Source organism: Neoarius graeffei, chromosome 5, assembly GCF_027579695.1.
Source record: "Neoarius graeffei isolate fNeoGra1 chromosome 5, fNeoGra1.pri, whole genome shotgun sequence".
Classification (NCBI taxonomy): domain Eukaryota; kingdom Metazoa; phylum Chordata; class Actinopteri; order Siluriformes; family Ariidae; genus Neoarius; species Neoarius graeffei.
In genome coordinates, this window is record NC_083573.1 from 42,289,524 (window position 1) to 42,302,789 (window position 13,266).

General features: G+C 45.3%; 1 protein-coding gene across 1 annotated transcript in view; it reads right to left on the reverse strand.

Annotated features, from left to right (window-relative positions):
- sntb1 (syntrophin, basic 1) overlaps positions 1-12,815 on the reverse strand; it is a 75,281-nt gene extending 62,466 nt beyond the window's left edge. Inside the window, exon 1 of the mRNA XM_060921736.1 lies at positions 12,059-12,815. Within this exon, the coding sequence (XP_060777719.1) occupies positions 12,059-12,563 (505 nt within the window). The 5' untranslated portion in view covers positions 12,564-12,815. The remainder of the gene's footprint in view (positions 1-12,058) is intronic.
- Positions 12,816-13,266: the final 451 nt, after the last annotated feature.

Genomic DNA, 13,266 nt, shown 5'->3' on the forward strand with positions numbered 1-13,266 from the left:
CCACATGGGTTTCCTCCGGGTGCTCCGGTTTCCCCCACAGTCCAAAGACATGCAGGTTAGGTTAACTGGTGACTCTAAATTGACCGTAGGTGTGAATGTGAGTGTGAATGGTTGTCTGTGTGTCAGCCCTGTGATGACCTGGCGACTTGTCCAGGGTGTACCCCGCCTTTCGCCCGTAGTCAGCTGGGATAGGCTCCAGCTTGCCCGCGACCCTGCTAAAGTAATGATGGCTGTCGTTTCTCTTTACTTAGTTGAGCGGTTCTTGACATAATATGGATTACTACAGTTGTAGAATAGGGCTATTTACTGTATTATTTACTGTTTGACCTCAAACGCATTGAGGCGGCAAGAAGTTACACAAATTAACTTTTGACGAGGCACCTGTTAACTGAAAAGCATTCCAGGTGACTACCTCATGAAGCTGGTTAAGATAACGATAACAGTGTGTCAAGGTAAACAGTGGCTACACTGAAGAATCTCATCTCATTATCTCTAGCCGCTTTATCCTGTTCTACAGGGTCGCAGGCAAGCTGGAGCCTATCCCAGCTGACTACGGGCGAAAGGCGGGGTACACCCTGGACAAGTCGCCAGGTCATCACAGGGCTGACACATAGACACAGACAACCATTCACACTCACATTCACACCTACGGTCAATTTAGAGCCACCAGTTAACCTAACCTGCATGTCTTTGGACTGTGGGGGAAACCGGAGCACCCGGAGGAAACCCACGCGGACACGGGGAGAACATGCAAACTCCGCACAGAAAGGCCCTCGCCAGCCACGGGGCTCGAACCCGGACCTTCTTGCTGTGAGGCGACGGCGCTAACCACTACACCACTGTGCCGCCCACATAACTTTTTGACTTTAAAAAAAAAAGGGGGGGGGGGGATTTCGAAGGCTCATTTCTGACAAGAACATTTTAAAAACCACGTGTTTTTAAAAATAGAATGTTTCCTGATGGATTAAAAACCATGTGTCGTGCATAAATGACAGCGGCCTACCAACAGGCTTTCGTCTAAACCGGGGAACAGGGGCGCTGCGCCCGCTTACTCTCGGCGTGTGCCCCCTTACCGAAATGCCGATTGAACCCCAAGTCACACTTAGGCCATGCACTTATATGCTACTGCACAACATGCAATCTTTCTCAAAACGATCTTTCTCCGTGAAAACATCCCAGCAACACCACGTGACAATGTGTCTGATCATCAAATACGTTATAATTACTCCAAAAATATTCCAATCATAGTAGATACACCGCCAGACGGTGCAAAAACAATCCGAATTGGCGTTTTCCAGACAGAGGTGCCATGTTGTTTACTTGTCGTGGCTGCTCTCGTGAGATTTGACATGGGTTACATACAAGGTCAGCTGACTTGTAGAGCGAGAGTTCTCAAGACTGAATGACCTTTCACCCACCGGCGCGGGAGCTTTTGACAGAAGTAGTTCGCGAGTTGTTTTTGTTGACACTTGGGCATTTAAAGGTGTCATCCTGCGGCACGAAACGGAAGAAAGCCAAAGACTGTCTGGGGCAGAAGAAGATTACTTTTCTTTTTCAATGTTGACAATTTGTTACAATTTCCCTCTCAGATAGCCTCAGAATGTCCCACTGTAGCCTCAATTTTTCAAAGGCTTCGCACGGGGATGGGTTGGGGGACAACCGGCACCATCCTCCCCCCCTGCTCCCTCATACTAAATTTTTCTAGAAAAAACCCTGACCAGGAAACATAAACGAAGTGTATGTTGGTGTAATATCGTTGTTTACTTGATTGATCTAGGCATTTTTAGATAGATGTCAGTATGGAAGGAGGAACTTTTTTCGTAAGATGGTGTAGGTATTAGAATTTTAAAAAAAGAAAAACACTTTTTGGAGTTTAACTCAATTTGTGAAAGGAAAGACATTCTTGATCGTCCACTGACTAATAATAAAATAAAGAACACTGAACACTTGTTTTTAAATTGAGAGACTTGGGCCACAAATTGTTCCAAACTAAAACTTGCAAATGTCTAGTTTAAAACAAACTGTTACCTGCAAGAAGTTTTTTTTTATTCCAATACCTACACCATCTTACTAAAAGTTCCTCCTTCCATAGAAATAATGATCGACATCTACCTAAAAATGCCTAGATCAATCAAGTAAACAACAACATTACACCAACATGCACTTCGTTTATGTTTCCTAGTAGGCCGCTGTCATATATGCACGACACGTGGTTTTTAATCCATCAGGAAACATTCTCTCTTATCAAGTACTTTAATTATGCTTACGATGGTGTGCTAGCATGTTCTTGTACACGTTGCTTTCATAACCAAAGAGTTTATTTACTTCACAGATTAAAAAAAAAAAAAAAAGTTTGGATTAGATAAGAGAGCGCGCGAGTCCACATGGCTTCATGAAAGGGAAAAGTAAAGTAAATCACATGGTCAGTGATAAACTGCCTCCATTGTGGGTTTGAACGGATTTGGTTATGTAAAAGATACATGCCTTTTTATTTCGATTTAAACTCCCTATGCCTCTCCTCTATGTCAATCTTTTGTTTGGAATACAGAGGATGGAATACAAATTAAATTCAAGTATTCCGTTTCATTTACTCAAGCAGAGAAACCAGAAATTTTCCATCAAGTCTAAGCATCAACAAACAAGCACATCTAGCCATAGGCTACATTTAAAATTGTTATGTGGATGAGACATGGTCAGACACTTATAGGGTAGTCACACTAGAGGCGGAATGAGCCGGAATGCCGTCGGAATGAAAATTCTTCGTATATACATGGTTTTCACTGACGTCACAGCATTCCGGGGAACGCCCCCCAGCCGCCATCTTGCGGGGCAAACAAAACGGACCATCGCCACTACCGGCTACGTTATCTTGGACGAATTTATGAAGTTATATAGTCAGTTTTCTAAAATAAAGATCAATGTCGGCAAAATCAAGCAAACAGAAGTGTACAGATACATTGGACGACATCTCACGACAACGGTATGCAGCCAAACTGGCCTTGATTGGGGGAATTGACCCCTACGAAGTGGACAAAGATGCATTTTCAAGTGACTATGCAGGGCTGCCATCCATATCGTACCCTGATATTGTGAACTATTTCGTGAATAGTAAAAGTGCCTACACACTTGACGACCTCGAAGCATACAAGTCGCTGGAGTCATACAATTATTTTGTCTGTGGCTGGGTCCGTGAAGTCCACCATATAAAAACAAGTGACAGTTGTGTCTTAATTACAGCCAAGGTATGTAAACATTGGAAATAGAAATAGAAAACGTGACAAACGAGTGATATTAAGTGTACATTACAATGTAAACGTACACTCAGCGGTTCCAGTTAGGCATTCTCCAGAGATTGTTTACACGATGTTTTGGTTTCCAAAAACAAACTTAAACACAATTGTTTGTTTATTTAAACAACTTACCACTTATAAAATGATCGGAGCAGACTTTGCTGTGTTTGGAAGGCTGATAATCCTTTCGGTTGATTCTCGCAAGCCATAGATTTCTCCTTTGTATGCTGAGTTTCTTTGTTTGCTCGCCTTCGTGCTCCTGTACAGTGGGAATTCCATAAAAGCTCCGCTTGACTTCATCATCTGACCTATTACGACAGCCGTGAATACGACAGGCGTGCACCATTGCTAGCTTTAAATAGCCTGCTTGGGTTCTTTTGAAGACTTTGTACTCACGCGTTACAATGTGTGCTCAGTGACCCGTACGGTAAGCTTGACCCGCAAGATGGCCGCCACTAGGGAATCCCCGACTCTGTGACGTCATGTGCAAACTATGTATTCCGGGATATTCGAAGTGCATTCTAAAAATTCTGAGTGCATTCCAAACATGCGGGCCCATTCTTGTGGCCGGCCCGAATGTTTTGCTCATGCTCAAAACATTCGCGGTCCATTCAAAGAGGAGAAATATCGAACGGCATTTGAAGTGTATTCTGACTGCATTCTAAATATTCTTACGGCATTCCAACAGCATTCGAAACATTCTGACCGCGTTTGAGGGGAAAATCGAAATGGCAAGCCACTTCAAATCCTGTCGGAATGTCCCGAATGTGCCTCGAATGAGCCGGAATGAAAATTCTTCGTATATTCCGGGATATTCGAAGTACATTCTAAGTATTCGAGCTGCATTCTCTTTGAATTCTTAGACGTTCGAAACATATTCGGCGGCTATTCCGGGAGCGTCCTGACTGCATTTGAGGTGAATTCGTACAGCATTCGAGGCACTTTCTGACCAGACTTCGGGTCGTATTCGGGCAGCAATCTAACTGCACTCGTACGGCATTCGAAGTGCATTCTTAATATTCTTACTGCATTCTAGGTATTCCTACTGTGTTCCAACTGCATTTGAACTGCATTCGAAAGCTAATACACCCGGAATGTGCAAGAATCATTCGAGGTGGGTTCGAAGTGCATTCTAAGGCACTGTTTACACATACCCGGGTATTTTTAAAAATGCAGACCTTTGCCTTCGTTTGTGCCTTTCGTTTATACACAAACGGAGTTTTTTCCTCTGAAAACGATTCTTTCTAAAAACCCCGGCAAAAGTGGAGATTTTTTGAAAACTCCGTTTTGCATTTGTGTGTAAAGAGACCAAAACGGAGTTTTAGGCAATCTTCACGCCACAAAAGAGCGACCATTGTACATATGAAAAGCATGGAAACACTCAGAGTAGCAGCATTTCTGTTATTAAGAGCTATATTCGCCTGTTTGCTTTTGAGAATAAAGCTCATAAAACTCACTGACCAGCAGAGACGCATTAGGGCTCGGAGGGCAGCAATTGTGGAGCTTCTGGTGACCAAAAGAGCCCGACCGTACCACCGCCAGCGTCGGCGATTTTGGGTTCGACCTGGACGGACTGCTATCTGGTGGGAGAATTTCGAGAATGGCGTTGCCGTCCCGGAGGGATGGCAGGAAAATTTCAGAATGTCGCGATCCTCACTCCTGTCACTCGCAGAGTTGGTACGTCCGTACATACAGGGTGTAACAGCTCGACAGCGTATTTATGCGGATCAATATAAACGTAATTTAAAAAAAAAACGCAGCTGTGTGCACGAAGTTATTTTGGAAAACGGAGTTTAGAAAATATGCGTTTTTAAAAATACCCGGGTATGTGTAAACAGCGCCTAAGTATTTCAACGGCATTCTTACAAAGCTGTAAGAATGTTGGTCAGTTTGAAACTCCCGCCCGAATGTGGCACGAATTTTGAAAAATTTTTCATTCCGGCTGGTTCTGCTTGATTCCTGCTAATTCCGAATAAGTGTGACGGGGGCCTTACCAGCGCTCGAAACTAACGGTGTCCCGATGTCCCGGGGACCATAAAAAATGTCATCGGGACACAAAATTATCATATCTGGGACAATCCCGGGACAATGGGAAAAAAATAGATCTAGAAAAAAAGTTCTACATTAAAGGTGCAGTACAAGATTTTGGAATAACGGTTCCCGCAAGCCATATTTTGAAAAGAAACACTCCCACCCCCTGCGTCTCCACCCCTCCTCCCCCTTATAAAGCCTGAGAAAGTCCGGCTTTATAATGGGTGTCTATTGCGTTACACACCAGTGGAGCTCTTAAGTTAGAGTGTAGAGAGCTTGGAAAAATAGCTCAAACTTTCTACGTGAACGCCGTTCTATGGCCCAGAGCAAGTCATGCTACGTTTGTCCACTTTTCTTTACACGCGTGTAGCGTGTAGCGTGCAGCGTGAACCTTCTATGGCCCAGCTGCCTTACACACCAGTGGAGCTCGTTAAGTTAGAGTGTAGAGAGCTTGGAAAAATAGCTCAAACTTTCTCATTTAAACTGTGTTTTCAGCCCCAATTTTCACTCCACACACAATTTTCTCAAAAGTAGTAGCCACACTTGTCCTGATTCACACAATGTGTCTACCTGAGCGATAGGATTTACAGTTTTTGAATGAGAAGCCTGAAAGTAACGAGAGCACAGCCGCGCAGCCTCATAGACTCCCATTATAAACGTGGCAGAAAAGTCACTCGTTTTTAACTCGCTCTAGTGACCTCATTTTTTACACTACAGACAAAAAAAATTACATCCGTGTGTTCAGGAGAGCCTTGTGGCGCTCACTGTGAAAGAATTTTGTGAATATCTCCTTCCGTTTTCGTGTAAATCCCCGTTGTTTGGAGGGGGCGCACTGAGAGAATCCTGCGCTCTGTGTGACACTCTGCTCGCTCTCACACACACAGAAGGGACGGGCTGCTCGCGGGCTTCAGTCTGATTGACGTGTCAGTATCCAATCATTTTGAGGTGGTACCTCGATATGATTGGATGGCGTTTTTCCTTTATTTTACACTGTAGACTGGATTAAAATATTTCGTTTTTTGGGTCAAACCTTCTATTGTACTGCTTGCAACATGGGTGTGCATTTCATCCATTGATGGTATGGCTGATGGCTTTCAAAACATCTCTGAATGGGGCAACAAGTATATTACATAAAAATGGATAACGGTCATGGTGAAAATGATAAGTTGGCCTTATAAGTGCCAACAGATATTCAAGGTATAAGTAGATGAAACAAACATAAAAGGGGTCTTATTTTCAGCTAAAGTGTACTGCAGATGTAGGGAGTTGAAACATTTTCTGAATGAGCTAGTTGGCCCCTTTTAAATAAACGGGTATCTATTCATACAGTGAGATCGCCAAAGTTTAATAAACTGAAAATGCAATAACTGTAATTTTGAAGTAGATGATGTATTGGACATGTGTCACTTGTGTTTTGTGACTTATTGTAAAAATGATATAAAGGGTTCAAAATCGTAGTTACAAATATAATAGAAACTTCATATGATAATATTAACCACTGGTTATTTCAGAGAGGAAAAAAAATGGGGACACTATTGCTTCCATTCGGGACAATACAACACAGAATTCGGGACCACTGGGGGACACAAAGAAAAAAAGTTAATTTCGAGCCCTGGGCCTTACACAGCCATTCTTGCCCATCCTAACACAGAGTGGGTGTTTGAACGCATACATCCAGCCAGTCAAATATGAAAGTAAATCTGTTCTGATCTGATCACCATGACAACCAAGCAAATTCCGTGGTTTAAAAAAACCACATAAAAGGAAAGATTAATCCTCAGGTCGTGTGTGTGTACACATGGTCCCTAAAGAATGAGCACCACGGTGCTCTCCCTGATGAATCACTCAGGACCAGACACACACACAGTAACGCATCTGGTCATCAGATTGTGACTAAAACAACGAGCAGGACACATCTGTGTTGCCTGATACACAGGGGAAAGACCAGGTGTGGAACGAGGCTGTGTTCTGCACACTGTTACAGAGCTCAAGGCCAACAGCGACCAACATGTAACAGTATGGCAGAATGACTGACAGTGTGGAAATGATTAACACATAGTTTCTACATGACTTTCACACTCAATGCTGAAATGTGCCAGCTAAAAATAAATAAATAAAAAAAAGAAGAGGAGGACACCGTTTCTGAAAGCTGGAAAGCTTTAACAAGGTGTTAGAAAAGTCAAATATTAATATTTGATCTTACTGCACTGGTTTACAGATAACAGACAATCCTCTGTAACACACACACTGCGTAGCAAGAGCTACACATCTCGTTTTTATGTGAAAAGAGAACGGAGATGAAATCCACCTGGAACAGAGTGCAACAACGCAAACGGCGTAATCTACCCGAGTCTCATCAAATCTAACTGAACCTTTTCATCGGAGATATTTTATCCTGCGCATGCTGAATGTTGCGGCTAAAATGAAAGTAAAATCAAAGCAAAACTCAGTTCTCATTATACGTTCGATTACAACGTCTCGTTTAGATGAGCTCTGACCAACTCCTACATTCCCCAGCGTTCATTGACCCAATGCTGTTGACACGTGAACCATTACTCAACACACGCAACTGAGGAATCAGTTCACCTGCAAGGTCACAACATGGGTTTGTTCTCAGCTGATGGATGAGCTGCATTACAAGAGCTCCAATACAGTTCCCGTAGAGCTCCCACTTGGGCTGCATTTGGTCTTCAGAGATTAAAACACACATGAGCCATGCAATAAGCGCTTCAGGATGATGTAGTTGTACCTGTTAGTAATCGGAACAAACTGGACCAACTGTAGGTTCCTGTGCACACAAACGGGCACCTGCGTGCTGGAACAATTATGAGACTATCAAATTTAAGCAAACAAAAACTAACATGGCAACTTGGTACAGAGCTGCACAAGAGCTCATTTATTATTCATTTATTGTGATATTGCAGCAGCTTGGTGTACAAATAAGCTCCAAAATTATTCACTTGCCCAGACAAATAGTATTACAGAGGAGTGGTGATGCAGGTGATCTCATCCATCATCTGAGAAAACTCATACAGACACAGGGAGAACATGCAAACTCCACACAGAAAGGCCCTCGTCGGCTGCTGGGCTCGAACCCAGAACCTTCTTGCTGTGAGGCGACAGTGCTAACCACTACACCACCATGCCGCCCTGATCTGACCTAATCCGATCCGATCCATCCATCCATTATCCGTAACCGCTTATCCTGTCCTACAGGGTCGCAGGCAAGCTGGAGCCTATCCCAGCTGACTACGGGCGAAAGGCGGGGTACACCCTGGACAAGTCGCCAGGTCATCACAGGGCTGACACATAGACACAGACAACCATTCACACTCACATTCACACCTACGGTCAATTTAGAGTCACCAGTTAACCTAACCTGCATGTCTTTGGACTGTGGGGGAAACCGGAGCACCCGGAGGAAACCCATGCGGACACGGGGAGAACATGCAAGCTAGGCTCGAACCCAGGACCTTCTTGCTGTGAGGTGACACGTGGTGGTGTAGGCGACACTACACCACCGTGCCACCCTGATCTGATCTCATCCATCCATCCATTATCTGTAGCCGCTTTATCCTGTCCTACAGGGTCGCAGGCAAGCTGGAGCCCATCCCAGCTGACTAGGCGAAAGGTGGGGTACACCCTGGACAAGTCGCCAGGTCATCACAGGGCTGACAGACAACCATTCACACTCACATTCACACCTACGGTCAATTTAGAGCCACCAGTTAACCTAACCTGCATGTCTTTGGACTGTGGGGGAAACCGGAGCACCCGGAGGAAACCCACGCGGACACGGGGAGAACATGCAAACTCCGCACAGAAAAGCTCTCGCCGGCTGCTAGGCTCGAACCCAGAACCTTCTTGCTGTGAGGCGACAGCGCTAACCACTACACCACCGTGCCGCCCTGATCTGATCTGATCTGATCCATCCATCCATTATTTGTAGCCGCTTTATCCTGTACAGGGTTGCAGGCAAGCTGGAGTCTATCCCAGCTGACTATGGGTGAGAGGTGGGGTACACCCTCATACATGTCAACCTATACGGAATGTCCATATTTTATACGGATTTGATTCAATAAACGTAGTACACGGGCGTATAAATAAAGTTATACGGATTCTTTAAAAAAACTTCAACATTTATTTAGAGCTATAATCAATTCCCACGATGATAAACGTACTGTACATCACAGACAGCCAGTAAAGAGTCTTATGAAATCGCACGTTATCTTGTGGTAGCGAGACTTCGTTCCACTTTTGATCATGCGCACACCGCATCGCGAGAATCCCGCCAACCGGGAAGTCGTAGACATATAAACATAGACGCCGCCTTCTGCGTAGAATCATACGTCATCCTCGCCACCATATTGGATGGGGCAAAGTGGAGATTCTTCAGCCGCCTCTGGTAGACAGTAGCCGAGAATAAAGACGCCTCATTCATGTGCTGCGTTTAACTGTACCAACAGGTTTACCGTCCACATGGGATTACCTTTCACAGGTGAGACTGGAAAAATACTTTGTATTCATTCTGAAGGTTTATTGTTATTAATATTGAATAAAAAGTAACTGGGATATATATTGCTAATTATCATTCAAATTTTAGGTAAATTATTTTAATTTGCATCTTATACGGGTTTTATAAGGGAAACATGGATTTTGGAGGTTGGTTATACAGGTTTGATTGACCAAAGGTTGACATGTATGCACCCTGGACAAGTCGCCAGGTCATCACAGGGCTGACACAGAGACAAACAACCATTCACACCTACGGTCAATTTAGAGCCACCAATTAGTCCAGGGGTCACCAAACTACGGCCCGCGGGCCAGATCTGGCCCGCCACGCCCCTTTGACCGGCCCCCCAGCCCCTCTGCCCCCCATCACTTGAACCGGCCCTATGAGGCAATCCCCAAAAGTGGTCATGGCCTATTTTTTTAAATTGCTTTTTGGCAAATAATAACATGCCTGCATCTTGTATTTTGTTGATTTTATCAATTAAAATTGATATTTAGTTATAAAATGAACTATTCATATTTTCCAAATTTTCGTCATATGCTCACGATCAAGCAGTGACAGGCAGCGCATGCGCAGAGAACTGTCAGTGTTCAGGACAGCAAAATGGCTAGCGGTCAGCGAAAAGCTGACAGAGAGTGCAGAGTTTTTAAAGAACAGTGGACCACCGATTATTTTTTCGTTCAGTGTAAGGACCGTGCAGTTTATCTTGTATGTAAAGAAAGTGTGCCGGTTTTCAAAGAATATAATCTGCGTCGTCACTATGAAACCCGCCACAAAGAGTATGCTAGTTTGCGAGGGCAAACAAGAGAAGACAGGATTCGGAGGATGAAATGCGGACCGGCTGCACAACAGAATGTATTCCTTCGCCAAACCCAGATCAACCAGGCTGCTGTCCGAGCTAGCTATAAGGTCGCTCACCTACTAGCTACCCATGGAAAGCCGTTTACTGACGGGGACTTTGTTAAAGTATGCATGCTCGCTGTGGCCGAGGAGGTGTGTCCCGACAAGAAGGATGCGCTCGACGCGGTGAGTCTCTCCGCACCTACTATGACCAGGCGAACCGAAGATTTGGGGGACAACGTGTATGACCAGCTGAATGAGAGAGAGCGTCAGAATTCGAGTTTTTTGCTTTGGCCATGGATGAGAGCAATGACGTGCAGGACACAGCACAACTGCTGTGATCTATTGCTCATATTATTATAATAATTTCACTGTTTTTTAAAATGTATTTATTTTATAGGCCTATTTATTTGACCTTTATTAAGTGCTGCATACAATTATTATTTATATTATTAATAATAATATCAACAGGCCTACCTACAATTTATAATTTTCCACTCACCTTTGCCAGTGTCAATCACCTGAACTAGGCAGATGTTTCTTACCTTTGATATTATTTTTATTAGAAAATAAATAAATGCGGCGGCACGGTGGTGTAGTGGTTAGCGCTGTCGCCTCACAGCAAGAAGGTCCTGGGTTCGAGCCCCGGGGCCGGCGAGGGCCTTTCTGTGCGGAGTTTGCATGTTCTCCCCGTGTCCGCGTGGGTTTCCTCCGGGTGCTCCGGTTTCCCCCACAGTCCAAAGACATGCAGGTTAGGTTAACTGGTGACTCTAAATTGACCGTAGGTGTGAATGTGAGTGTGAATGGTTGTCTGTGTCTATGTGTCAGCCCTGTGATGACCTGGCGACTTGTCCAGGGTGTACCCCGCCTTTCGCCCGTAGTCAGCTGGGATAGGCTCCAGCTTGCCTGCGACCCTGTAGAAGGATAAAGCGGCTAGAGATAATGTGATGTGTGTGATGTGAAATAAATAAATGGAATATCAGTGGTATTTCAAATTAAAACAAAGTGTGAAGACTCGATTACTACTTTTGCAAACCACTAGTAAAGATAAACAAATATGTGCCAGGAATTATAGTAGTGGGGATATAGTAGTGGGGATGGCCGTGCCAGGCTAGTAATCTCTACTACACAATGAGGCCTGCTGGTGGGCATATTTGTCTGGGTCATACAATTCTATGTGCTATAGCTGACCCGACCCCGGCCCCCATCACAGTCAGGAACGACAATGTGGCCCCCAGAGCAAAAAGTTTGGTGACCCCTGAATTAGTCTAACCTGCATGTCTTCGGACTGTAGGGGAAACGAAAGGCTGCGGGACTCGAACATCCCTCATCAAACTGAGACAAATCACATTCATTAGAATGAAAGTTGTCTCCATCCTCCTACCTTCCAGTGTGACCACACGGCCGGCTCGCTTTAACCCCTGCACAGCCTCGTCGTGTGTGGCGTCGCGCAGGTTCACACCGTTCACCGACAGGATCGCATCCCCGACGTACAGCGCGTGCGTCTGGTCCGCGGCCAGCCCTTTGAAGATCTTGCTGATGAGTATGGGCATCTTGTTCTCCTTCCCTCCTTTGATGCTGATGCCCAGGCCGCCCACGTCCTGCTTCACGACCCTTACGCATCGCTTCCTGTTGGCGATGGTCTCGGGCACGCGCTCGGGCGACTCTGCCCCAGCAGTCCTCGCACCCGTCTCGGGACTGTCGGGACTCGCGCGCGACCCGTTCACCACGCCGTTCACATCGCCGCTTCCGGCCGCGTCCTCGCAGCTGAGCGCGAGCGCCTCATCACTCAGCTCGGCCAGCACCCGGTGCCATCGCTCCCGCACGAGCACTTCCACAAATCCACTTTTCTGCACGCGCATGCCGGAAGCCGCAGACGCTACCGCCATCTTTGGAGCATTTCTGATGATAAAGCCGCGCTAAGTTGGTTTTTTCACGCACGCAGGGGACTTTGTCCTCACACCAAACTCACCAGCGCTTTCGGAAAGTTTGAGTGCGCCTCTGGTGCATGCTTACCGGAGTGTTTCTGCGCTCCAACACACACACACACACACACACACAGCCCATACCCGCGCTGGGTGGAGCAGCGTTATGGGATGTGTCCTACCAACCCGAGTCAACTGTTGCGGAGCGCGCGAGGCGCGTACACATCCCTTTCCGGAAATGTAAAGAAATGCACGTGGGCCCTTAAATGTAAACATTTGTCGTAGTGACGGGTGATTCACAAAGGAGTCGGTTCTTTTATGTTCGACTCTCATGAGAGTCGATTCGGAAACATGAATGAATTCGCACTTGTCAAGTTTGTTTGTAGATATGTACAGTACACTACCGTTCAAAAGTTTGGGGTCACTTTGAAATGTCCTTATTTTTGAAAGAAAAGCACTGTTCTTTTCAATGAAGATCACTTTAAACCAGGGGTCACCAAACTTTTTTCTCTGGGGGCCACACTGTCGTTCCTAGACAAATATGCCCACCAGCAGGCCTCATTGTGTAGTAGAGATTACTAGCCTGGCACGGCCATCCCCACTACTATATCCACACTACTATATCAACACTTGGTTCCTGGCACATATTTGTTTATGCTCCGGTTTC